Here is a 27,674-nt window from a genome sequence, read left to right as displayed (position 1 = left end):
TAAGATGTTAACATTTGCATTTAAAGTGATGATCTATAACAAATGATGGTCAGTATTTTCTTACCTGTCTTCCTGGATCTTCACCTAATCTTAACATTCTGGAGTCCTTAGGTCTGTCTTTTTCCCCTCAACGGAGTTAGAGGTTCTCCTTTGCCTGTGCTCATTGGTGACAATAAGAGCATGAACAAACACACCGTTAATAGCTGCAAAGGAATGTGTTTGTATTACTCAAGCATTACCTTAGCAAATATAAAGGGTTGGCTTTGACATCAGTTCGTTTGGTAATAATTTCTCTGTTTTTCAGTTTCAAGTGCCAACTTACCTTTTCTGAGATAGCTAATGGGATTGTAGTTACTGCCACACTGTGACCTTACTTTGTGTGACTCCTGGACATACAACAATTTCAAAAAGCGCATAAATGGACTGGCTGGTGGTGGACTGACTGAGTCTGGTATTTTATACCAAACAAGGGCAAGAGGGGCTTCATTTTGAGGATGGGAGCCAATTGTTCAAGCAATTTGTTCTTACCCCCACGGAGGAGGAAGAACCCCCAGGCTTTTTAGTGCCAGGCATGATCCTGGATAAAGATTACAATCGGGTGACTCCTTCCACCCCACATAGCTGTTCAGTTGATAAGCCTTTGAGGTCATCACAACTCCTGAAAGGCATGAAGAGCTCCTCTGGGCCTTACCAGCAGCTGAAAATGCTCTGCATCTTGCGAATTTCCTGCAGGTTTTTGCCCTTGGATCTGTAAAAACATCATGAGCAGCTCTCTAATCAGAAGGTGGAGTGGATCTCTTGCTGTGGGCTGTTAGGTGCTGCTTGTCTGCCAGAAGCAGGCAGGTTTTCTGATTGCTGGGGCGGATCTTGGTTCTATGGTTTGCACATTAATTCAGGTATAATTATACTGAATATGCAGCTGGCTGCTGCTGCTTGTGTATCTGGCTCTGACGTCTGACAGCAGGACTTAGATTTTGCCAGTGCCTTGTACAGGCATGATATAGCATATCCTGTAACAGCTGACGGTTGTTCCAGTGGTGTTACCTAAGCATGGGAGGAAGCACGCAGAGCCAGCAATATGCTGACATTGTGCTGATACTTTCTAGCTAGTAATATTTTGCAGTGGTGGGTAGAAGCATGTGGGGCTCCCCAGGGAGCATGATCGAAAGACTGATAAAAAAGTGGTTTTTTTCAGTTTGAAAACTTAAACCAATATTTTCAGTTCAAGCTGAGCAGCTCAAGAGCAGTAAAATGCATATTTCATTATAGGGCATTGTTAAATAAGACGACGTTTTTGCTTCCCAAGGGGACCCCTCAAAGAAGCTGCGAAAACAAAGTCCTCCCATCCTTATACTTTAAGCCTGATAGCAAAGATTTCCCTCAAGTGGGAAATGAGCTGTTTCAAAATAAACACATAAAAGTCTGTTACATCTGCAAATAGTTGGAAGTAAAGCAAATATGAGTCTCTTAAAAAATGAACTATGCACCCAATTAAAAAATGAACCATTCACCCGATAAAAAAACCCAACCCAAAATCCAAAAAAACCCCAAAAAAACCCCAAACCTGGGTTAAGCCAATTTCAATCCAGCTAAGTTTTCAGGTTCAGTGGAGCTGAGTAATTTTGAGAGTGTGCTTTGGATAGTTGTGGTCTTTTGGTTGAAGTGATGACATCAGTTGAGAAAGCAGTGACACGAGACTGGTGACCACGTGAAAAGGGAACACTCGGAATCATCACAAAATCTTTGAAGTCTTCTCTTATGACACCCACACTTTAATCCTCTATGTTACTTTCATTGGTTGTGTTGCAATGAAGGAAAAATAAAGAAGTCATACTTGACTTACACCCTAGAAGATAATAAAGCGGCCATCACAGGGAATACTTTCTTAAAGCACTTTGAGTGCTATGTGCAGGTTCAGTCTTCAGCATATTTGGACTCTGTAGTAAAATCAATTACATTGTTCCTGGCAACAAAAATGACTGCTATTTAGTTGAAAGGAAGGAAAAAGTAATATTGATAAGTTTGCTTAATTCTCAGTGAATTACCCAAAGTAGCATACAAAACAGCAAGAGGGACCAGTATTCATTTCAGCTTGTGAAAGGGAGGTGTTTAGAGAAGGAGGTGTTTGGAGGAAAAACATCGATAACATTTTTGAGAAATGTGATCACCACTGAGGTTACTGTCAATGGTTATCTTCCCCATTATCTTGTATTTCTCTCTTTTTTTTTTTTTTTCCTCCTTTTTTAAATTTTCAGATTGCTTTACTTCAGATAGCCTTAATACACCCAGGGTACAGGAATATGCAAGGAGACTGTGCTAAAAATTATTCCAACAAACGTGAGCACACCGTTTTTTGTTTCTTAAAATTGCTAGTGAGTGCTGCTGTCAGGAGCACACAGAGAGGGCAGAAAAGTAAGTAAGCTAGAGGGATTCTTTAGAAAATAGGCTACTGAAAAAGGCAACTTCTAATTTGCTTGAAATTCAGCATTTTTACCTTTGGTTTTCTTCTAAATAGTCCAAATTCCCATAAAATTAAATTTATCAGGATGTTGACTGAAAAGAATCATTTCACTTATCTCCAAATACTGTTTTGCTGTGACATCAGTTTAATTTAGATAAGCAGCTTGCCATTAGCATTTGAATATATGCTTGTATTTGACAAAATCATTGCTTTCTAGTGAAGTTTTTTAGTTTGTCTGTATCCTCATTTTTCTAGTGGAGCACTGTTCCATCAGCACACTTTCCATCTGGAGGGTCCTGGCTTGTATTCATAGTACGCATGATTTGAAACAAACTGTACTCAGTACTTCTCACTGAGAACTCACTCTTGTAGACTCAGCATTACCCATTTGCTTCTTACTCTGTTTCTTTTAATAGTCATTTTAGTATCGGAAGACATTTGCATGCTCTCCTTCATCCTTTCCTCCAAGCAGGAACAGTATTATGAGAGTTTTTCAACAAGGAAATTATTCTGTAGCATTTGGCCTGCCAACAGGTCAAGTGTGTGCAGATAGATTTACAGCTCCTTCCCATGTTTCTTACTCAACCTAGTCTTCTGCTGACTTCGGGGAAAGATCTGGGTATGCAAAAAACACTCTTTTTGGTGTTAATCTTAACTAGGAGCGGGTGAAGCTCAGTGTTCAATATGAACCAGCTACAGCAATGCCTGTTTTCTTTGGCTCTCCTTCTTACTAAAATTGTGTTCATGGTGAGCAGCGCTTACGTAAATTGCTTCTCTTTTGTAGAATGACGGTCTTTGCTGTCAGAGGTGCAGTACCAAATCAAGAAAGCCCAGAGGGGAGCGAGAGAGAAGCAGGAGTTGCACAGTGCAGCCTTGTGCACTCTACCTCTCACAATAGGAGCCTGAGGACACAGGGACTCCACTGCTCTTACCTTTCTGGAAAAGGAATTAGCAGAAAGTGAGGAGTTGATAGAATTTTGACAACAGGAATTCAGTTAGTCAGTAAACATGTATTTATTGGCTTGATTACTGGTCTGCTGCTGGCAGTGTCTGGCTTAGCCACAAACCAGTCCTGATTGCTGTGCATTTGTTTATCGGTGATTGATAATTCAAACATAAAGCTTTCAGAGCATCACATTTCTTGACAAGTCACTCGCTCTTTGTTATTTGTGTTGGGTGACTAACTGCCTTTCACACAAAGATCTGGTGCCTGCATGGACAACTCTTACTTTTCAGTAAGAGCAACTGAGCTGCGTTAAATATGAGTTAGTACTTAAGGAAAGACTGTGGAGGTTGATGGTCCAGAAGTTCTGGGGGAAGTACAGGCTATAGTTCGGATCCTTTTAATGAAAGAGAATAGAACCTATATGTTCACATAGTGGATTGTGCTTGATTTTAAGCCTGCCCTTCTGCTTCCAGTTACAGTATGCTATCTACAAACTTCTCCCAGACCCCACTTGGCATAGTGAGATGCAAATTAAATTTTGGCTCTGGTGTTCTGCTTGCAAATATAGTGAACGTGTTCTGATTTGGCAGGAAGAAGGAAGTAAAAGTATATAGGGTGTATTCAGATTTTATTTGCACGCATTTTACGCTGGTATCGTTATGTTACGGTGCTGGCTGAAGCCCAAACACAAGCTGTCCCGAGGCATGGTTTATATCCTTACTGACTGATGTTCACTAAATTCTGAAAAGCAATGGCATATGCTGGTTCCTGCAGCTGTGCTTCATTGTGCAGAGGCAGGTGCTTCACTCTCCCCAAGATCTGTTGAGCTTTTCCAGCAGCTGCTCGAAGTGTCAACATGCAAATAGGGGATGTATTTTATGAAACTAGAATCCATTAACTTGCTGAAACACTCTTGACGCTTGTTTAGCCACCTAGATCTCCAGGTCTGATGAATAATTACTTTACAGGGCCATCTGCTACTGTCTCAGCAACGTAACTTTCTGGAGGGTCAATGCCAGACCATTTTGTGAAGCAGTTAGCACAGCAGTGCTAGTTAGTCAAGGTACTGGTGCTATCATGATTGTGCTTAGATTTGTGAATAATACTGAGATCATAGCATTGCAGTTTCTAACTTGTCGGGAGGTTGTCCCAGGATTTTGATGCAAGGGGCTATGATTTATCCTGACCATGAGGGTTTTTTTCCTAAGCAAAAACGTAACAAAAAGATTAATAACTTCTAGAAGCTTCTGCTGGGTGAAATTATTGTGTGGAGGAAACCTTAGACTTGGGCTTTAGGTTGTTCAATCAATACTGTTCCTAACTGTAGGCATTAGCATCTACATCTGATGTGATAGAAATTTGGAAACATGGGCAATTCAAGTCAGGAGCTCTTTTTGTCAGTAAAACTGCTGAGTAAATGTACCGTTGACCACTTTCCTTTTTCACTCAGCCAGTATAGTAGTTTTGCAATAAAAGCAATTCCAAAATAAGTCTTGCATAACAGGATGAGAAACCTATCAAACGGCACCTCTGGACTTCTATGGAGACTTGGCCAATCCTATATAGCTTCAAATTTCTTCTTGTAGTGCAAATCCTCTTCTCACGGATTGTTCTTCTGGGGCAAATTACTTTTTTTTTTAAATATTTTTTTTAAAATGTGGTGTCTCTGACCAGCAATTTAGATCTGGTGATGGCTAGACTAAATGAAAATTTACTGTCCCCCACAGTTTTGAGGGGAAGATCAGTTTGCCCATCTCCTCCTTAATTTGTGCTCCATTCTGAACTGGCAAGTCTGCAGCTAGCCTTCCCCTCACAGCAGAAGTTTAATGTTTGTTGTTCCAAAAAAAATGTTTTCACCTCTAACCACAAACATCTTGCAGTATTCTTTGGAAGGCTTCCAGCCCCTGCTTTAGAACATCATAGCTTATTTTGAACCTTCTCCATCTCTTGGATTTCATACTCTCACTTTCTTTTGATTTTAATTCCTTTTGTCTGTTTTCTTCCAGCCCCCCTCCACACCCACCACCCCCACCAGCTCCTTCACTTATTTCATCTTGTTCCGCCAGGAATGCTAGCTGACAGTGTGTCTTCCTTGCAAACTAAATCTACTTCTCATACCAGTGTCACCCTTTCTTGTTATTGGTGATTAATCAAAATTTGGGGGTTCAAAGTGCTTTTTCAGTCAGAAGAAAAGATTTGTTGATGCAATTAGATACTTTTCATGTAACCCCAGGTATTCATTATAATGGACAAATCATTCCTTTCTTAAAGAGCCAAACGCCAAATATAGTTTCTCCATTTCAAATTCCTTTTGTCCAGCGTCCAGCAAAAGTCCTGTCGCGGTGTTTTTTTCTACTGCACTAATTCCATCTGCACTGGGCTCTTTTGTTTGCGAGGTTCTCGTGTGCTTGCCCACCTGTTATCCCTGCCTGGTTTGTGCGTGTGCTCCCTTTCTCCCACTAATGCCCAGCCAGGCAGGAAGTGTTCGTGCAGAGCCGAGCTTTGAGCTGGCTCCCATGGCCGTTGTCCAGAAAGCTGGGCTCAGCCTGTGGGGCTATGGCAGCCTGCCCTCACCGGGGCGTGGTGGAGTGGCCTGCACAGTCCCGTTGAGCAACTTTAACAAAACACTGGCAAGACTCTTGCTGAGTCGCAGGAGGATTGCAGGGGCCTAAAACAACTTTTTGGTTTTTGCCTTAATGCTCTGACCTTAATCAAAACCACAGAACAGTTCTGTGAGGCCTGTCTTTCAGCCTTTCTTTTTGATGGTGTTTTCTGAGTGTTTCTGTGTTCTTGTGTCCTGTATTTGGATTACAAAATGTGAGAGACAGTAGTCACCTGATTACCTACATAATTACACCTTGAGCCCTGTATAGTCTGGAAGTATCAGCACGTCCCACCCTGAACCTGGAGATGTGACTGTTGAACTCCAATCAGTTTGCCTCTCAGGGAGGATGAAGAGTGTCTTTCTGTCACCACCTACTGCTGGCTCTTGTGTGGGCATTTTCTTTAATAGGCGTGCGTTTTCTGACAGCAGGGAAAAACAATTAAACCCAACCAAAACCCCTGAACGTCTCCAACCAAACATTTGTTTGCCAACACCCTGCATTTGGGTGGGCAATCTCTGAGAGGTTTCCCGCATTGCATCAAAGAAACATGCTAGCAAAGCTGTTGGGGTGCAGAGGGGTTCACAGAGTATCATCAGCAGAGTGTTCAGCGCAAAGGGTGGAGTGGTAAGCTACTGGGTGGAAGGGCTAGGTGTTGTTTAAGCTGCAGTGGCACATAGTCACGTATTCTACAGGTTGTCCTCCCGTCGGTTGTACACTTCATTTTTCGTTATGCATTTAGTTTGAAAACACCATCTGTTTGTTCTAGGCAGTCTCTCTTGCATAATTATTCAGATAAAGGTAACTAAATGCCAGTGAGGGCTCTTTCCTGTGGCTTGTGCCACTTTTGTTTATTTTTTCTCTATTTCACCTATACTTTTCACCTATACTTTTCTTGTAAGTCAGATTCCGTCTTTTTCCTGGATGACATAGGGGGACTTTGAGAATTAACTTACAAATATGAAATGTTTTCCAGCTTTAACTTCTTGGGGACATGCTAATAAAAGGTTGCCATTACATATGAATAATAAAAAGCTGCCTTCCCCTGCATGAGTAAGAGCAAGAACTGGTCAGCTTCCCTGCTTAGTCAATTCCAGTGGGAGGAATGGCCCAGAAACTTTAACTTCTTAGCTGCATAATCTTCACAATTTTTCTTACTGCGTACTGGGTAGATCCTGAGGCACCTGTGAAGCCTGGAGCAAAGAGATGCGTTCCCCCAGATTTGTATTTCTAAGATACTGTCAGCTTCCAGTGAACTCTGGCTTGCTAGGAAGAGTTCAGCTATGCTCTTGTTTATGAACAGCTGAGTTAATAGTTGGAAAACTGTGTGTGCTACTTAAACAAATGATGGATACACACAAACAAACATAGCTGCCAAACCCTCAGCATCTGGAGCAGGATCCTGAAGACAAGTTACAATGAATCATATGGGGCTCACCATATTTCAGAAGGACAGTAATTGCAGTTTCTAACTAACTCGATGAACACATGTTTTAGATGTTCCTGTTTCAGCAGATAAAAATTAGACGCAGAGGGTATTTGACATGGACTAAAAGCTCTCTGCAATGTCGCAGAATACTAAAAAAAATTGGCTTATCTTCTCTCTTCCAGATGCAAGATGTAACCGAGTGCACTCATGAGATCTTTAGTGATCTCAAATATTCCACTTTTAAATAAGTACACAGAATCTGTATTTCCTTGTATCATATTTGATCTCTAGCAATGCTGCCAGGTATGTTTAACTTACAATCTTTTCACCCCATAGGACCTCAGGAAAACAAAAGATCAGTTTTTAAAAAGTTCTTTTCTGTTTTCAAAATGCCTTCCTTCCAGAGTTCTAAACTTACATGGTTACTTATAAAACTGCTTTAATGTTTGGGGTTTTTTTAATAAAGTAGATGGGCCAGATCTGAGAGGTTTCTAGGGGTCAGATCTAAAAGCAGGATTTTCACAATGTCCCAGATTTTAGGTCTTATTTTGAGGTGCCCAGTTGTCCCCTTTCACAGACACTGAGTCCATGTGCTCAGGCTTCTGGTTTCCAGGGCCAAGTGAACAAGCTCTTACTTGTATTTCTCCCCTCAAAAGACCAATGTCCCTTCATAGTTTGTTGTAGAACCGGTAGTTACCCTAGTGAGACCTGCAAATAACATCACCAATTTGTGTGCCAAGTGACAGACCTAGATTCAGGGTTCTGGGAGGTAAATTTAGGAAACAGGAGAAAGTTGCAATGAAGTCAGATATTACTTTGATGAAATTGTTTTTGCTTACAGAGAAAGCACAAAGTTATTTTTGCCTGGGTGCTAGCAGAAAAAAACTTCTTTACGCTATTTTTTCCAGACAGCAATGAGCCCAGAGTGTCCTTAGTGTTTTCTGAGGAACATATTCTCAGTGCCTTTCTTGGCTGAACATTTGTATGTTGTTTATATCCTGCTTCATTTCCATCTCCAACCTTGTCTTCCTAGTATATGGGAAAGAGATGTTTTCCAGCCTGGTGCCTGATCCTGTTCCCTGCATGTCCATGTTTCTTTCCCATGGAGACCAGGATATGGCTTGATGAAAATCGAGATGTTGTCTTGACAGGGAGTCAGGATGCAGCTGGATCATTTGTGCAGCTCCAAGAGTTGGGGAGTGCTCTCAAAACCATCATTTTAGATGGAGCTGCTGAGAATGGACGTTATCCAGCCTGGCTTATGTCAGTCAGTGATATCCCTTTACTTGCGTGTGCTTTGCATAGGTCTTTGTTTTGCATGGTGAAATGGGCTTTTGTTTTGCTGCTAAATTTTTCATCTGGAAAAGATATTACTTGTTCATAAAAATGATTACCAATGAAGGACAGTGATTATATCTGTTAGTTTCAGTATGATTTAACATTAACCCATGACGCTGTAATATACTGTATGTACTCACTGTCATTTGTCTTCTGATTCAGTATCTTGGAAGCCACATGGAGGTGTGCTGGGATCTTTATGCCATCCATATATGCTATTCTTACAGTCCTTCTGCCATTCCTCCTGGTGCATCCACACCCAGACATTCCCTTTCGTTCTCTATTCAGACCAGTTTTAATGTTGATATCACAAGCCTGTACAGCATGAGGCAACCAGTGATATAAAGCCCTATGTGATGAAGAAATCCTCATGCTCATCTAGAGCACTTTGCAGATTACAGAAGTTTTTCAGGAGTCACTTCTCATGTGTTGTTTCTGCGGCATTTGCAGGGCTAACTGTAGCAGTTACGAGAGCCATTGATGCAGCAGGTATAAAGAGGAATCCAGTCCCGGTCGTAAGAATCATTAAGGATGGAAACGTTCCAGAACACACTTGTTTCAGGTAGGTAAGTAATACTTGGAGACTAGTTCTGCATGGAAGCAAGACATCTGTGGATTAAATAAATCAAGCAAGTCTTGCTCATAAAGCAAGTTTCATTGTTTGAAAATAAATATTCCAGAGACACAGATCATCCAAGGTACTTAGATATCTACTTCCTATCTAGATAAGGGGGCTATCTTGACAGACTTTGGACAGTGAATCAAAACTGAGCTGCTGGATCTGTTCAGCAATCTAGCCTAACACTGTGAAAAAGGTTCCCACCCTGAAAGTACAGATGCTGGATCCACTTGTCAGGCTGCTCCTGAGGTAGTGCAGTTTTCAGCCTGACATGTTAGTATGCGATACTTTATTTCCCGTTTATGGTAATATGATGGGCTGTCAGGGATTCCTAATGCAGAAGGCAAATATCCCATCTATAGCTGTGTAGATGGCTGCAGATGGTAGGAGCCTCAGGACTAGTGGAAAAATCCACTTGTACAAAAAAGTAGTGGATGGCTGTTATCAAGTTAGTGTATCGTGGTCATTTTGCCCAACAAGGGCCTGGAGTTGCCCTATTTCCTGTGAGAGCGTGTGACACAACGCAAGAGAGCTCAGAAGCAGAGCTGCCCCTTGATATCTGTCCTCAACAAATTACCGTGAGATGGTGTGAAACCAAAGAGATGAAGGGGAAATTGCTGTCTTGTAAACCAGCTGCTGATTATCAGGCTGGTCGGTCAGAAATGCCTGTCGCTGGGATAGGCACATACCTGGGGAAAGCCCAGGAAGGTATTTGCATTCTGTTTTGGGTAGAGCAGTCTCTGGACAGGTCAGGGGTGAACACGCAGTACTGGCTGACTTGGGTTTTCACTTTTTCAGTTACATCCTAGCCTAGGCAACAGGAAAGCAAAAACTCATTAATTATAGCACACATAATATGCAAAGATCTTCGGGTATCCTTGGACACAAGCTTTCTTCTGTATGCTACCAACAACTAATGGAGTAGATGCATTGGGGTTGTACTTGACACAGCGTCTCTCCATTGAATGCAGCAGTGATGCTGAGTAGGATGAGAGAGAGTACAAATTAGGAACCTTGAGGAAGCAATGGTGCTGAGGGAGGCAGCAGCACCCTTTGGCTTTTGTAATCATTGTAACATGGTGCTGCTCGGAGAAAGGAAAGTGCCCCTGGGGAATAAGAAATGGACTCGGATGAACCAGCATCTCATGACCACCTAGGAACCGCTTATTAGTCTGTACTTACAAGACCTGTGAACTCAGAGGAAAGTTTGAAAAAGCACTTCCAGATACCCAACACAGTAATAGTGCTGAAGTATAAAGGAGGGACAAAAAAGAAAGAAAAATCCAACTGATAATGAGGGTCTTGTTCCTTTTCATCTCTGTGCATCTGTGAAGGGCAGAACATGTGGCACATGGATTCAAAAGGACTTGCACACTGTCTCCAGAATACTTCTAGCATTCAAAGCAGGAGGAAGGGAGGGTGCTTTTCAGAACCAAACCCACCACATTTACCATGAAAACATCAGCCATAAGCATACATGCAATATACCAAATCCCCAACAGCACAGATAGAAGTGAATGGAACACTGCAGTTCACTGCATTGAGTATATATGCGCTGCTCGTTATGTTTAGGGTGTTAACTGAATAACGTCTCAGTTTCCTTGAGAAATAAATGGCTCAGTTTCTATGGTTTTCTTAGAAATGGGGTGGGGTTCAAATACCTGCTATTTCTAAACCTTTTATTTGCTGTCCCACAGGAAAGAAATTTGCACTGTGGTAGAATTTATATTTCTGTTTCTGTTTCTTTCAAAGCCAGTTACTGTAGGGTGCTATGGGGTTGAAAGTCTTTGGTCTCATAGAAAAATACAGGATGCCTTGTAAGGACGGCAGCAGTGAGCACACCTGTGGGCGGTGCGCCCAGGTAGAGGAACTCCTCCGCTTAGTGACAGAGCTCCAGGAGGAGGTGAGTAGGTTGAGGAGTATCAAGGAATGTGAGAGAGAGAGAGACTACTGGAATCGCACCCTGCCTTCCCTGAGACAGGCCCAACAGGCAGACAGGATGCATGATACGGAAGATTCCCTATCGTCTCTCCGCCTGGCTGAACACAGTGACTTAAGGGATAGGGGGCGATGGTGACAAGTTCCTGCCTGGTGCAGCAGGCACGTCTCCTCTGTGACTACCCCACTGCCCCAGGTGCCCTTGCATAATGGGTACGAGGTTCTGCAAGTGGAACTGAACAATAACGAGGATGATGGTTCATCTAGCTTGGAGGTGTCCAAGGTTAAGTTGGCCTATGCTCTGCGTCAAAACTGCTTCCATAAAACGTCTTCCCCCTGCAGATATGCACTCCTAGCCTTGATTCCTTGTTGTTGATTACACCAACACAGCTGTTCATGGAATGAACGAGTCAAGAGAAAGGAGCTAACTCTTATTTTGTGCCACGTTATTGCTCAGTTACCAGTTCTTAATTGTGATGCACTGTGCAGCTGCACAAACATTTGTGCCTGCGTGTTAGGCTACTGAAGGGTTGGAAGAAATGAGGAAATGTGGAGATGAGATAGCAGAAGAAGGGGGATAGCAGCTTCTGCTGAAGGCAGCAGTGATGTCAAAAATTATTTTTAAATCTCACTCAGAAAGAAATGCCCTGACGTGGAGCTGCACAGGCCCTTCACCATGCAGAAGAGCTAGGGCTGGCCAGAAGGAGGAGGTTAGATGAACAGAAGAGGTTAGTGTGTTTGCTGACGCTGTCCTTCTTATCCAAACAAGTGCCAATCATCTTGAATGCAAATGTGAGAGTGGTGAAAAAAAGGTAAATGACCTCCTAATGTAGCAGGGGCAAAGCAGCTTTTTTGCTTTTTTGAGCACATGAGGAACATTGTATCTTGTGTCCTATCTTGTGGATCTGGTATTGATTGCAGGCTGTTTTGAGTGGGAATCAGAAACCTCCTATAGTGCAGTGGTTGAAATCAGTTGGAATGAAGCATGTGCCTTGATTAAGTTCAGTTGCCCTTTAAGTGCTGGGGAAAAAGTTCCCCTAAATATGTATCTGCATCTTTAATATCAGGGAGCAACTGCATTGGAATTTGAAGGCATTGTAGTAATTTCTGATTCACAGTGACTTAACTGAACTGAAGAATATCTGTTGTCTTAAGCTATCAGAGACCCTAAAGATTAGTGTAAAACAGGAAAGAATTCGTGTAGGCAAACATATTTTCGCACTTAGATCAAATACTTGGTGTTCAGAAGCATTCGGAATGTGGCCATTTAATTTACAGCCTTTCTTAAAAGTAGAAAATGGAGGCTTTCCAACACTGCAGCTCAGAGGACATTTTTGATTGCAGGGTCACAAAGTACACTTTGTATCACTCATATCTGATTGTTGGTAATGTAAAAGGAAGCAAATTGAGTCAGTGAGTCACATTCTTTTGGAGACTAAGCCTATGTGCTTAAAAGCAATCACTGCACTTCCACAAGAGAACATTGCTGGGCTTCACATGCCCATAAGCGAGGCTGAAACATTGATCTGAAATTACTTCTTGTATTTCTTTATAGATGGAAACAGTTGTTTGTCAGCAACAGATAGAATTCATAGCTCTTAAGAACTAGAATAACAATGTGCTAGCAGCAGGACATGTGAATTGGTGTGAGAGGTTTTTTGTAGTTGTTTGTGTCCCTATAGATAAAGGGGCAGTCTGTAAAGGCCTAAGCTGAGGTCAGTGCTGGAGTTAGTGGCGCTGTTATGTCATGCCCGTAGTGCTTGGGGTGAAACTGGATTAATATCACAGGAATTAATTTTGCTCATTTTTTAGCATCTCCAGAAATTTGGACCAAATACTATTACATGTATCATACTTTGTCTGATTTCTTGACGTGTAATAATAGTTCTATTTGACTGGTCAATGACCTTTAAATATTTTATTATCTGAGAAAGCATCATTAAGCAGGTGCTATCAGACACTGGCACTAGACGTAGTCCTACACAAATCTGATTGAGGCAGGTCACCTAGTTCTTGCATCTCCAACATGACTTTTAAGTTTCCTTCATAAGTCGCATTGGATTCTGATGTACACCAGAACACGTAGGAACGGCCACTGAGGATCAGAGTAAAGGTCCATCAAAGTTGGTATGTTATTCCTGAGCTGGGGATGCCTTGGGAAAGAGCAGATACCTTGGAAAAGAGGAAAATAAGAGGACAAGCATTTGAGGCTACTTGTCCAGAATATTCTCACACTCTAGCCAATTTTAGAGCAGGGATTTCCTGACATGGGTGACATTTCTGTGCATCTAGGTGTCCTCAGTGGATTTTCTTCTGTGTTCTTGTTGAATCTTGTCTTCAGTTTCTGTACACTTTTGAAATACACAAAATCCTTTTGGCGAGAAGTTCCCCAGGTCAAGTATTTGTTGCATGAAGGACCACCTCGTACTGTTTGTCTGAACTTTGCTTCCTTTAGCTTTCCGTGATGGCCCTAGTTCTCATATTAGAAGAATATTCTCATATTGACAAAACTTGAGTAAAGGATTGCCTCTGATCCTTGTTCTAAACTGCCTAAATATTAAAAAAATCTAAAGGTTTGTTTTCAAGCACCTGGAACCTGATATAACCACAATTTATGGTTAGCTATATCATATTAAATATGCATTAATGCCTTTCCAAATATTTATTTGTTATTGCTTTGAAGCATGTATGTGGATGCTTCTTCCATTTGTACAATCCTTTTTCATATGGAATAGTTGTTACAGTGCAAAAACAAACACAAACCAAATTCTGTGGCTCTGTTGTACAAAGTTAAGAAAAATGAATACTGCATAAAGGAAAATATTATCTGAGCCAGAATGAGGTCAGATGATTAGAAAATAGGACATGAATAATTTTCTAATGTGAGCAGACTGTTTCTTTAAATATATGCCAGGAGTTGAGAGTAGGTACTGAGCTGGGTAGGTCGCTTTCTCAATGAGTGTAGGCTGTTGAAACTGAAAATCATTTGTCAGGTTTTTTGTCACTGCCTATGTGTACAAACACATGCTTGGGTTTTAACAGGTAGGTCACCGGGTATTTTTGGAAAGCTACTCTGGTTTTAGTCATAAAGACTGGAAAATTTTGCTCACTTTCAGACACAGCTCCTGATATCAGGAAGAGCCAGGGCAGCAGCAATACCATTCATGATTAAATAAGAGATTTCAATTTATACAGGTGTCGCTTGGTCCAGAGCATTATGGACATCTGGGAAGTGTAATTCATCCTCTTTATATTTCGCACCCTCAGAATTTGTGTTTCATTTTCAGTGGTTGGTTATGTCATTAAAAATTCCTAAGTGTTGCAAAAGATAAAATGTTCCCGTCAGTGGCATGTCACTCTGGACTGTAGTGAACTTGCTGTTCACACTAGAAACCTTGCTAAGGACAGAAATGTAACCAGACATAAGATAGGCACAAATTTATAGAAAAAAAAAACATTTACGTTGTATCAGTAGTATAGTTTCACTTACTGATTTCTGTAGCTTATTATCTTGGGTGCTGTATTTCCATATCCTTGCTTGCCATTTTGTATTCTCAGCATGTTAACCATTAACGTGTTTTAAGACTTCGCCGTTCTGCTTTTTGTGGAACATGTAGTTTGAGTGGAAATGCCCGAACTATGTTTCAAACCCAGTGTTGTAGATTTGAACATAAAGCAAATTTCTACTTTTTCTTTCTACCTATGAGAAAAAGCAACTACAGCAGGCCACCTTGTTTTCAAGCACATTGCAAGAGAAGAGTACCCTGCCTAAACAAACCGAGAAATGAGTCCTCCCTCTCTTTTGACTGCTTTCCCTTCCTGATCAAGAGTAATTTCTTGTCAGCCCAGGATATTTGAATGAAGCTAAGCATCTCAGATGTCTCTGTTTGCAAATGGGTTTTGGCTGTTCTTTTTAAAACTGCCTAAGGATTTAGATACCTCGTTGTCCCAGTGAGTTTGGGGTTTTGGTTTTTTTTTTTAGTTTTAATTCACATAAATTTTGTGTAGTTTCAGTTAGTGGAAAGACCCAAGCTGAACATCAGTGGAGGCTGAAATCTGAAATGCTGTAGACACTGAGGAGGGTTTCACCCTGGAAGTCTCTGTATGGGAAGGAATACTGCAACAGTTCTGTCCCGTGTCCAAGATTGGGTGGGGGCAGGTGATGTTTCAAGATCTGGTCTTTGGTCCTTTCCTGTGCTTGGTATATATCGCTTCTCCTTTACTTCTGTGAAAGCCTGACCAAAGGGAGAACAGAGGGGACTCATCTGTTGTGTATGTACTCATTAACTATCTCCCATTATAGCAGGTGGCAGTGCTTTCCTGAATACCGGTAAATAGGTACTGGCTTTCCATTAGAAGACCTTGCCTTTTGACTGTGGCATTAATTTCCTTGATGCTTGTGCTTTGCCCCCATGTAGTGGCTCATTCTCCTGCAGTCTTATTCCTTATAGAAGTTCTGCATCAAGTAAAAAGAAACACATGCGATCCAGGCTTTCACTAGCATGTCCAGTCTTACCATTCATGAAATCTGCCACTGAATGCTTTAGCATTCAGCTAATGGGGCAAGAATGTCTTCTGTTAGTGCTTTGGTGTTATTGGTGCTTCATAGCCATAAACAGAGCTTTCTTCAAGTGAATGGAAGAGGACAAAGTTTGTTTTCACAAAATGTATGTGTTCCTTCTTATTTGGATTTTAAAAAGTCACTACAAAGGGAGACATAAAAAGTCCTGTCAAAAGTTAGCAGTAATCACTGCTGAAGATTGCTATAGTTTGAATATACGCTAGCAGAACTCTAAGAGAGATGGTAGTCTCGAGGACAGGCAAATGTATGCCTCATATATGTGTCCTACACTTCATAAAACAGTAAAAAAGGAAAGAATACACTGCAAATAGTTTAAAAAAAAAGTTTCCATTTCTCGGATTTAATGTTTATTGTCTGCCTATGTTTTAGTTTCTCTTAAGTCATTCACCATTTCCCGGAGGGAAATTCTTCCTGGCACCGCCCAATTTCTTTAATTTGCCAACCGTCCTGTGATAAGAAGACAGTAGAATGAGATTAAATAAATAAGAAAGTAGCTTAGGTGGCAGAGGCTTGAGCACAAACCCAAAGGCCAAGCACCCCTCAGCTCTATTACAGGGAGCATGCTCAAGTCAACCCCCTGAAACTCTGGGCTTGCATCCCCTGTGGAGCAAACGCAGCCTTTTCATCTTGTTTGTCCCATCAAGGTGATCTGCACAGGCTGTCACAGACACAAGCGTAGTTCAGAGGGCAGAGGGGTGAGCAGGAGCCCAGGGGCCTGGCATTTTTCTTTCTTAATCCTGGGAATTCTAGTAGTTCATTCAAGATCCTCTCAGCATTTTCACACTCGTGTCTTGATCCCACTTTCATAGCAAAACAAAACTGTCAAGAAAGAACAGATATGAATCCAAGAACCATAAATACACTCATTGCCCTGACTTGGTGGCAGAGAAAAAGATGAGATGCGTATCCATGCCCCTGGATATGAGAGAAGGCTCCCTTTTCCATGATATACTTATGTAATAAAAAGGCCAACAAATACGATAGAAACATTTACAGAGGAGTTCCCTAAAGGTAAATAGAAGTGATGAGTATTTCAAGCTTTTACAATTTTATTGACATTTTGGTTTTAGCATGGACAGTTGAATTCTGATTCTCTTGTCTGCTTGCAATCTTGAAAAAAATGTGACCTCAAAAAAAGAGGAGGATAAGAAGAATTTGTCAGTATTTTTGAAGTCTCATTATTTCTGTGGAATCATGTAATATATATCTTTAATTAAAAAGCCAGGCTAAGAGGGTGGAGTTGTTCATTTGTCCTCTTATGAGCTATGGAGCTTTCATCATTCTGGAAAATAGTTGCAAGGAAAAGCTAGAAATCATTAATCTCAGGAGCTCAGTGTGAGTGTTGCTTCAGTGCTTAAAAATTGGTTTGGGCATTCTGGCATTTTGTATCAGCTGAGTCAGAAAAGCTGCTTAACTCTCCTCTTTCCGCTGCCTTCTCAAAAACTGAAGGCTCATTTGGAGGTAGGGTGATTAACTGGGTCCAAATGTGCTCTCAAAACAAGCTACTTGTCTAATGACCTCTTATTTCTACAGATTTTTATAAGGTGTATATGTATGAAAAATAGCACTCTGCAGAAGAAAAAAATATTAGATCTTCCCCAGTTTGCTTATATTCCAGTAAGGAATAGGAGAAATTGATAGACTGATACTGGAGTTGCCAATGCGCCCTTTGGAGGGAAAAATCTTACTTCACTTACCTGCTAGAGTGGTTGGCTGAGTCCGTGGAGATACAGGCAAGTGGGTCTGGTCAACCTAGTATGACTTTTTTTTTCCAAAAAATTTGATCACATTCCTTGTGAATTTTAGCTTTCGTGGAATAAGATAGTTGGACCTGTCAGAGGTTGATAATTGTTTAAAAAAAAAAGATATTTGTTAATGATGCAAAATTATTGAGCGTAGCTATGTTGAAATCTGCCTGCAGGAAGTTGTAGAAAGATGTCACAGTGCTGCCTGTTTCATGAAAGGACAGATGAAACTTAGTATCCGTGAGCCTAGTTATAGCTGTAACCTAATTGTATATGCACAGAAGGAGTTGTAAATTAGCTATTGTCACTGAGGAAATACATCTGGGTGTCACAGGTCTGATGTTTTTACAGAACTGTGCACCATGTCTTATGGCATTCAAAAAGGCGACTAGAGTTTTAGGATGCATTTAGAAAGGAATTATGGGGAAAAAAAAGAGAAAATATGAGAAAATCATGTTGCTTTCAACATGTTATATTGAAAGCTGCCAGACATGTAATTCTATAGTGTGTGATTAAACGGTAGAAGTCATTGTCACAAGATGCTGAGCAGGCCAAAAGTATGATGGGTTTGAAGAAATTGCATTTTAAGTACTGTAGATACGCAGCTGTCATAGTACAAAATTTTCAGTTGAACTCTTGCTAAGCATTAGATTTGACTAAAGAAAACAGCTTATTCCTTTTGTAATTTCCGAATCGCGCTTAGATTCTCAGCCCACCTTCCAGATTCTTCCACGCATAGTGTCTTCCTTTCTAGGAATCCACAGAAATTGTGAAGTCATCTGTGCACTGACTGGCACTAATAGTTATTATTAAAAATAATTACCTGCAGGTAATATTAAAAATAAATTTTCACGATGGTTTTCAATAACAGAGATCTCAGGCTTATTTTTATAGATGGCAAAAGTCTTGTTTCGCTTTTGCACGCAGAAACAAAGTGCCTATTTGCTGACCCAGAAGTTTCCATGGCAGTCTATATAATTTCCAAAGGATCCGTTTCCTGTGGAGTCGCTCATAATACCCTCTTGTAAACAAGAATAAATGCAACGCTTGGAACAAGTCTGCAACATCAAGCCAGTGCTATGTGTAATTTTCCCGGGATTTTCCCATGTTATGTGATAACAACATAATAAATGCAATCATTTCCAGGATGGGAAGCAATCCATAAACAAAAGCAAGTAAAGCATGGATAATGCATCTGTCACCTGATACATAACCAGGATGTTTGTATTAGTCAATATTCAGCACAGACAGAGAAGTGGAGGCCAGCAAACCAGTGTTTGCATTCTTTTTTCTTCTAAGGAAGAGTTAAAAGTATTTTTCAGGGACTTTCCAGTATTTCTTTCAATGACTTCCTCTATGGTTTGCAGCATTTATACATTAGAGAGAAATATACTTTCGGTATTGTAGGAACAGTAACACTGAAAGTCGAGGGAACAAATTACAGTTCATGATTGAAAAAGCTCTCGATACAAGACCAGAACTACAGCAACCAGGCATGGGAGGGGGAGTTTGAGGATAAGGAAATGACACGAGGTTGTTGCTTGGTTGTTTGGTTATGGCTACTGTCCTCTTGCCCCCAAACTGAAATTGCTGGTGAAAGAAGGAAGGGAAGGTGGTTTGGAAGGAAAATGAATTAAGCGACCAAGAAAATAGCTGAGGACAGAAAGGACATGTAAACACCTCTGCTACATTTAATTGCAAGGAGGGCAGTAGAGAAATGAATGGTGTGTGATGAATACACATGAATGGCAGCTGTAACACGGAATGGCCTTCTGACAGGGTTGCAGAAATACAATTTAGATGCTAAATGAAGTGGCCAAGGGGAACAGAAGTTTACATGAGATTGGGAAAAGGAGAAGATGGACAAGAACATGTAGTTAGCTGCAGTGAAATCTCAGGGTCCTTCCTTTTATTGTGGTGCAAATGTCCTGACTTACTCACTTCCCGGTCAGCTTTCTGGTATGTTGCACAGGCATGCACGTGCGCACACACACACACACAAAGACGCTTACTAAATAGTCTACATGTTTTCAAAGAGTGCAGTTTTCTCCTATGGCTTCTGCATGGCCTGATAACTGGAGGGCCACAGGGCACATTGTTTAGCGTTCAAGTGGCTGAACGCCTCAAACTGATGCCAGAATAATATGGGTCGAGGAGAGGACTGACATCAGTCTTACTGCGAGGGGTCTTCAAGAAGAAGCAAGCCAAGGACAGCTCTCTTATTTTATGATCACAAAGTTACCTGGCAAAAATCCTTCTGCTGCTTTAAGACTATCTAGACCATAGGTAAAAGTGAAATAAAAGTGTGCATGCCTCAAATAAACAGGTATACACTAAAGCAAAAGGCTTTACACCTATGCCCTCTCTCTCTTATTCTCAGTTCCTTCCTGAAGATGCCCAACATGTCGCTGGCTTTCATTTGGCTGCCGTTGCACTCTGAGCTGATGATTTCAGAGAATTGTTAAGCATGGATGTTTTATACTACTGTCTTATGAACTGCACTGGGGCTCCTATGGGAAGACGTGTTACACCCATGAGAGCTGTGCTCTCCAACAGCCCCCGTGGGATAGGAGATGGGGTGGTAACAGTATGAAGCATCCCAGCTTATCTGCCAGAATCCTTCCTTGGTGTTCATATGCGGGATGAGTGCTTCTCTTGCAAAGGGGCTGAGCATCAGTGCCTGTGCATGACAGGGAGGAATAGCCGGGCCTTTTAGAAGAGGCAGGCATCATGTACTCAGCACTCTCCATTTCAGGGATCGGAATAGGAAGCAGTTGTTACACAAGGGCAAATGCTTGATATTTGGGTACCCAAAGTAAAGGTCACAAACTCCCGTTTTGACAGTAAAAGAGCGGCCTTTTGATGTAGTAAAGATTTACAACTCTGGGGCTGATCTGAATACTGGCAGTGTTTAGGCATCTGAGGGTAAAATTCGCTTGTCTGCAAGGTACTTAAATAAGGAGCCTTGCCCTACAGCCCACTAGTCCCAAGGATGGGGAATAGCCTGAAGAGAGGAGACTGAGCATTTAACCCTGCCCTAAAAGTTTGTTATTGCATTCAGTAATGTCAGGTTACCATAACAGGGTGAGTTATGGTACCATGTACTAAACGTTTTCATTTCAGTTCCAGAAATCAGGCTGAGCTGGCAAAAATGAAGCAGACTGTTTCCAAATAAAGCAAATGAAAATGTAAAACAGCAAACAGATAACAGGCAGATTTTTTGTAGAAAACATTTAATAATACATTGTTAGGAATAATTACACTCTCACAAGCAAATTCTGTGTATGTAAGATGCAGTTTTTTCCATTAGCTAGACATACAACTAAGTCCTTGTACAGAGCAATGAGATTGTGAATATTTCTTAAGAAATGAATAGTAGGAATGGAAAATGCAGTAGAAATGAAATAAATTATCACCATTTTCTCTCTTGTATAGAAACTACTCAATAAATACATTTGTAAATACCGTGGAAATCACAATAAATAAATACCAGACCCACTGTCTTACAGATTCGGTAGGCTAGATTTTTAAAGTCAGAAATCACAGTTCACAGTCTAGCCACAGGCTGACTGTGGTTCAGGAAACTGTTGTTGACACAACATACTAGTGCGCTCCAGGGGAGCAGGAGGAATTACCGGTTTGCTGGTTTACTAGCAAAATAGTAAAGGCTTAGTGTAAATAAGCTGTACTGTAAGTGCACTGCACTTAACTAGCTGTGTTTGGCTGAAGTGGCTGCCAAGGGTTCTTCATTTCCTTTAGCAAACCACTTTTCCTGTTCAGTGTCTTCAGTGTCAATGAAAGCATGTTCCACAGACAACACTGACCATTTTGAAAGACTTTCTTAAATAGATGCAGTTAAATAAATAAATAAATAAATAAACCCATCCATAATTAACATAATAGCACTGATGCAGGAGGTGGAAGGTGGTACACTGCCTGAATGATGCTTTTCCCGAATGTTTCTCTCAACGGAGGAGCAGGAGCAGTTCCCAGATTTTGTCTGTCCTGGTGTTTCTTAGAGTGGTGAGTCAGAATTGAGTTGAGCCCTGTTGAGAGGTGAGGGAAGAGGATAATTTAAAAGGAGGTTCAAGAACAGTTATCATTGCTTAGCATTGCACGAACAGTTAAGGACAAGTGGTCTGTTTCCAACTCTATGTGCTATCCTGAGGCATAGAGAGAATAAAGTCGATGTTTCAAAAGCAATTACTGAAATCCCAGTGTGTGCAGATCTGGTGCCCAGCTAGGAAACTTGTGCAGCATGAGTTTCTGCATTTACTTGCATCAAGAAACTCATTAACTCGGAAATAGGAATTATTAACATATGCTATTGTAAGTAAGGGGAAGATTAATTTTTTAAAGCCTCATTTTTCAAAGGGAGCCAAACACTTCTGTGTTCCTTTCCCTCCAGATGGAGTTGCCGTTACTCAAAGGTTTAGTACTGAGGTATCGGCTTGAACGAGGACCCTGCAGCAGAGTCAGAAAGACTAATTCTATAATTAAGCAGCAAGTTTCCTTGTTCTTTAAATCTGATTAAGAGAAAATGGAAAGTGTCACTAAGAAATCCTACAAATTGGCTTTTTTGGGAGGTTTACCACTCAACTGCCCAAATTGAGAGGGAGTAGGACTTACTTGGCCAAAATTGCCTTTATGATCAGCTGTACCCAGGGAGCAGTGGGCTCCAAGCACACCTCTCTGCCATCCTTCAGAGTAGCTCTGCAAAACAAGGAATAAAGAAAAGTCAGGAAATACTAAATGGATTTGTTTTATTCACAGAATGTAATATTGCATTTTTAGATTAGATAGTATAAATTCATCCCAACTGCTCTAGGTTAGACTTGCGTGTTCCACAACTGTTCCAGAAGTTGTGTGAGTCTGTGTGCCTGCTGTCGAAGCAGTTACACATTCCCAAAAATCTTTTTCAATATCTATGGGTACTTGGTTTGAATTTGTTTACATTAGTAAAGCTTTCTTACACAGCGATTGAAACCTCCAGTGGTGAAAAGGTGTTTCAGCAGTGTAAGGGTTTCAACATTTTAGTCCCTCCTCCACGCTATTCAAGTCCAGATTAGTTTCATTGTTTCCCTAAATCTGCTTGTGGGAACTTTATTTTTCTTAAGTACGACTGATGCAGGCTGTTTTAATGGGAGTTTTGCCTGCCTAATAAATGCAGGATTTAAACTATGTTATTACCTTGTGTATTCACCAGAAATATTTAATATGTCCCATGACAGATAAATAATGATCAGTTCAGGAATACGTAAGGTCATAGAGACGATGAAAAACATGGTGTATTACTTAAAATCATCTCTCTCAAAAGAATAACTGAATCCGACTACATCATGTCAGCCTCCTAACTGTCATACTTGTCATGAAGTGTAAAAGCCCCTGCAGCGGCAGCAGCAGCAGCAGCAGAGTGCAGGTGAAGAAGAGGGAGGCTCTTGCAGAGCTACTTACATGACTTCAACGTTCTTGCAGTGGGGGCCGCTCTGTGTCAGCTTCACATCTTGAATGGATTTAGGAGGGATGAACTTCGAATGAGTGGCTACACACTGGCACCGGAGCTCGGTTCCCATCCTTGCCAGGGCCCTACCTGTGAGCAGAAAAGGAAGATCGTGGTCTGAGAGGCGGTCTTACCATCACTGTATCAGACGTAAAGCACGACTGCTCTATTTTAACAACATTCTCAATTAAAATACTGCATTTGTCCAAGCTGCCTAAACCTCACAGTATAAAGATCAGTTGCTTATTTGTTGCAGAGGAGCTGATGCCCAAATACATTTAAAACTAAATTAACACATCTTTTTGAAATAAATCCATGGATTTCATGGTTACTTGTACTGACCACACTGTATGGTTAGTTGCATCGTTTTAATATCTGGATCAACAAACTGGCGACCATACAGAAGACAGAGCCCTAGATTTTTTCAGTAATTAGAAGCTTGTCCATGCTTCTCTGTTCATATTGTTTGTTCTCCGTTCCCAGCCGTATATTACTTGCTTGAGTCTGTATGATCATTAAGTAACAAATAAGAGATCACAAGCTGTTCTTTGTGTGGGAAGGGAGAGAAACATTCAAACACTTAAGAAGAAGATCCTGTCTCTAGCTGCATACGCTTCAAGTGAAACATAGAAACAAAGCAAATTTAAGTTGCATCCTTAAAATTTTTCCCACAAGATGTCAGTAACTCTTCAGTACAAGGGCTACGAGGTAGATTTCTGACTGAAGAGAAGTTGCTGAAAATATCTCGAAAGAAACTACTTTGCTGAAACCAATAATAAAGCTACCTCTCTGCAAGGGCAAGCATCTCAGCAGATGCCTAGACAATACTACAGCCATGGGGACCTTGGAAGGGATTTACTTACCTTGAGACATAGCCACTGAAATCAGGAAGAGAGCCAGGACAGCCACAAGTTTGCCGTTCATGATTAGACAGGAGTTTGTCGCTGGATCGTTTAGCTGGGGTTCTGTGGAGCAGTGACCTCTCTTGTCCCGGAGGATTGCCGATGCCTGGTCTGGGCGATCCATCTTGCTTATATACCATTTTGCACCCAGCGTGTGTGCTCTGCTAGCATGTAGATTGCGTTAGAGGAATTTCCCAGATGCAGTAAAAATGAGTCACATGACTGTTGTGCAATGCCTTCCTAGATGACGAGGACTTATTCTCCTGAGAGTGATATAATGTATTAATTTATTAAAATATGTAAGTAATAGCCATGCATTCCAATTTCTTTTGTAGACTTTTGTAAATTTTGCGCTTTTTCTAATGCATACCCTTATTTAGTAATATAACTTTATGATGGTTTCAGTTACGTTTTTATTATTACTTTTTATTATTTTCTTCAGGGTAATAACTGTACTTCATAGGGACGCCAGAACTAGACTTGAGATATTTAATTTCTTATCTTCATTTATGGTGATAGCTTCTACTTACCTGATTTTAAGCCACTGGAGTGGAAATCGGGCAGTGCTGAAATCACTGAAAAGCTTTTTCGCTGGGGTCAGGATTCTACCTCAGCATTATTTTGATGGTAATGATTTTAATTTCTTGTTCTTTTTTTTCTGTTCAAGTAGTGTCTTACAAAGTAAATTCATCTCTAATACTATTTGTTCAGTACAGGAATTGAGGCTGCAGCATGCAAAGCTTCCTGTGGGAAGCAGATATTAAATTCTGAACGGCTTTGAAAATCATGCCTGCATTTTTCATGTCACTCATGTTAATGGATGGTAAACAGAAGAAACTTTGTATGCAAACTAAATAGCATGACCTGCTGAACGCAGCTGCTTTTGTTTCCTTTTTCAGTGTAATCTTTTTCAGTGACTGTAACCCTAGGTCTTAGCAAAGGGAAATAACACGAAGTATTATGGCACTGCTATAGACATTTCTGTTAAAGAACCTTGTTGCATGAATGCCGAGTGTTTATTTGCTGTGGCTGGTAGAGGTATTACCTTGCGAGGGAGACAATTTCAAGGGAAGACTTGGGCTCAAATGCTGATCTGTTGCTTAAATGAAGATTTGGGTTTTTGCCCCATCGGGAGTGCCTGTGATTAAGAGAAGCCACTCTGTTTTGGTGCCATAAAAACGTTGTCCTTTTGACCATGATGACTTTTGCTGCTTGTCATCTCCACCCTCAAAGCTTCATGTTTCTGTGACCTGTGGATTTATAGAGGTACTTCTACCCCAACTCTGAGGAGTTTGTAAAACCTCATTATCTTTAGCACGTAAAGCATTATAATTTGTTTATAGTAATAATTTAATAGTTTGCCCATAATTTATTATGGTTTACTGTGTACCATTTGTCATTAACTTACTTGATAAAAGGAACTTTGTGATGAAAATTAATCCGTTTCCCATCACTATGCCAGCTGACCCAAGAAAAGATATCTCCAAGTTTGTCTCTCCTACCTCTTACCGAGTATTAAGTCAACAAAAGATACCGCTTCTGACTCCTAATGGTCCTTCTCCTTAGCTATATGTCTTAGAGAGCTTTACTGAAAAATACATTTAGTTCTCAGAAGGCCTGAAAAAGGAGAGGATTTTAGCAAGTACTGAAGGTTATGTTTTATTGTTTATGTTGTATTACATTGTATATGTTATGTTAAATTAACAGAGTGGTTTCACTGGTGTTAGGTTGTAGATGTTGGAGCTTTAAAAAGTTTACTTGGAACAAGGTTTTACTGATTCTTTTCTTTTGGGTTCTGTCTCTCTGCGTCTCTACATATGTATGCGCACACACAGGGGAACTAAAATTTGATTAGGGATCCCACTTTTCTTAGTTACTGTTTGCAGCTTTATTATCTAATTTCGGTGTCTGCTGAAATGTCATTAATGTCCGAGGCAAAAAAAGGAAATTCCCCCTCAAATCCCCAAGTAAAACCAGTGACTGCTTGTCCTCCTTACCGCTAGACTCAGCTATTTCCTGACTGTGGCAGTAACAGGTCTGCAGAAATCCCCAGGCCAAAAGTGAAGACAACAGCCGACTCCACCTATAAGATTAACCCTGCCCCTGAGCTATGAGTAAGTATCTGTCTAAAAGAGCGGGATGTTTGTAATGAAATAAAAATCCACTATGTTTTCTGAGAGCTAAAGCATCTCCTCTACCTCCACGTTTTCTCTGATGTGACCCAGTTTCATCGGGATTGTGTGAAGGGGGTGTAATAGAGACGATAGTGGCATAAACAAGTTGAGACATGAGATCAAGCCCGAAGGCCAGGCACTCCAAGCCTGTGTTCCTGGGAGTGCCGTGCTTCGCCCAAGTTCTCCCTACATCCCTTCAACACTTTGCTCAGGATCTCGTCCCAGCCCCTGCCTATGGGAACTCCAAATCCATTATCTGATTTTGGCAGCATGTGTTTTCCTGCCAGCCATCAGAGATGACTTGTGCAAATGGAATTGCTGCTCCTTTTGAAGGATAACATCACTGAGTGAGCTGATACTGCCGCAAGCAGAGACTTTCCATGGTTAACCCTGTTAAAACCATGCTTGCAATGAACAAAACAATGGTTATGCAATAGTCTGATTACTGAAAGACCGCTGAAAGGGAAGTAAATACCTCCCTTGCCTGTGTTTTAAGGCAGCATATAGGATGTGTTCTCCGTGCTGCTGGATGGAAACTAGTGGGTTTTCTTTTTCATGACTCATTGTCTTGTCTAATGAACACAAAAGTCAAAAGGGAATCTTTTGGGATCTTGACTGGGATTGTTTCGAGTCTTTGCATGTGGCAAAGGACACCTAAACACAAGGGACACAGTGAGGGGGATTCATGTGTACTCTCGTACACATGACCATCATGAGGGACGGGGGAGAGCTAGTCTCCAGTCCCTTACTGTTTTGAGTCGCCTCAGTTCCAGAGGAATGCTCCAGCTGCTGGGCTGATAAAGTTACTCTCTCTAAGAAAATTAAGAATCCGTCTTGTTTTAGACAAATTCAAACCTCTCGCTTGAGAAGTTGTGCACACAAGACCTCAAAGGCCCAGGAGACAAAGCTTTCGCTGGAACAAGGGTTCAGACTGCGCAAGGTGAACTCTGTCAACTTGGGTCCCCTGTTCGTCCTCTCTACCAGCCTACTGTTGTTCCCCAGGGAAAAAATCCCGCTCTGCCTTCTGAAGCCACCTCTGTTTCCCCACAAAGGGCTTGGCATTCGCCTGCCGTTCCACTTGACCCACGGAGAGCAGAAGGGGCAAATACAGGGGCTGGGAAATAATAGCTTCCGCTGCTCAGAAACTGGGCACGATGTTGTGCAAACACTTGTGGAAGTTTACAGTGAGGCAGAGCGCAGGGAGCAGATATGTAAAAAGCAGAATGTCTCCTAAACATCTGGGTTTTGACTTGCCACATGAGGAAGTGATAGCAAAGAAAGGAGAAAAGCTTAGGTCAGTTTGTGACTTTTTTTCAAACCTATGTGTCTAAATATAGATGGTCATGTACCCTTAGTCAGTTCACTGTCAGTGCTGGGGTTTCCTGAATTCTTCTGGAATGACAAAATAGTAGTACAGCTTTTTAGCTGATTTGTCTT

The 27,674-nt window shown here is 41.2% G+C and overlaps 2 protein-coding genes across 2 annotated transcripts in view; one reads left to right on the top strand and one right to left on the bottom strand.

Annotated features, from left to right (window-relative positions):
- The window catches only part of RASSF6 (Ras association domain family member 6), a 90,684-nt gene that overhangs the window by 5,477 nt on the left and 57,533 nt on the right, over positions 1-27,674 (top strand). The gene's annotated exons all lie outside the window — the stretch shown is intronic.
- LOC142409605 (interleukin-8-like) lies at positions 20,884-24,245 on the bottom strand. The gene is made up of 4 exons (XM_075501352.1): positions 24,025-24,245; positions 23,116-23,251; positions 22,291-22,374; positions 20,884-21,707 (listed from the first exon to the last, which is right to left on the bottom strand). Exons 1-4 carry the CDS (start codon positions 24,185-24,187, stop codon positions 21,677-21,679), a joined length of 414 nt encoding a protein of 137 aa, XP_075357467.1. The 5' UTR covers positions 24,188-24,245; the 3' UTR covers positions 20,884-21,676.

The sequence above is a fragment of the Mycteria americana genome, chromosome 4 (genome assembly GCF_035582795.1).
Source record: "Mycteria americana isolate JAX WOST 10 ecotype Jacksonville Zoo and Gardens chromosome 4, USCA_MyAme_1.0, whole genome shotgun sequence".
Lineage (NCBI taxonomy): Eukaryota > Metazoa > Chordata > Aves > Ciconiiformes > Ciconiidae > Mycteria > Mycteria americana.
Note: the sequence above shows the minus strand (reverse complement) of the source record. Positions and strands in the feature narration are given on the sequence as shown.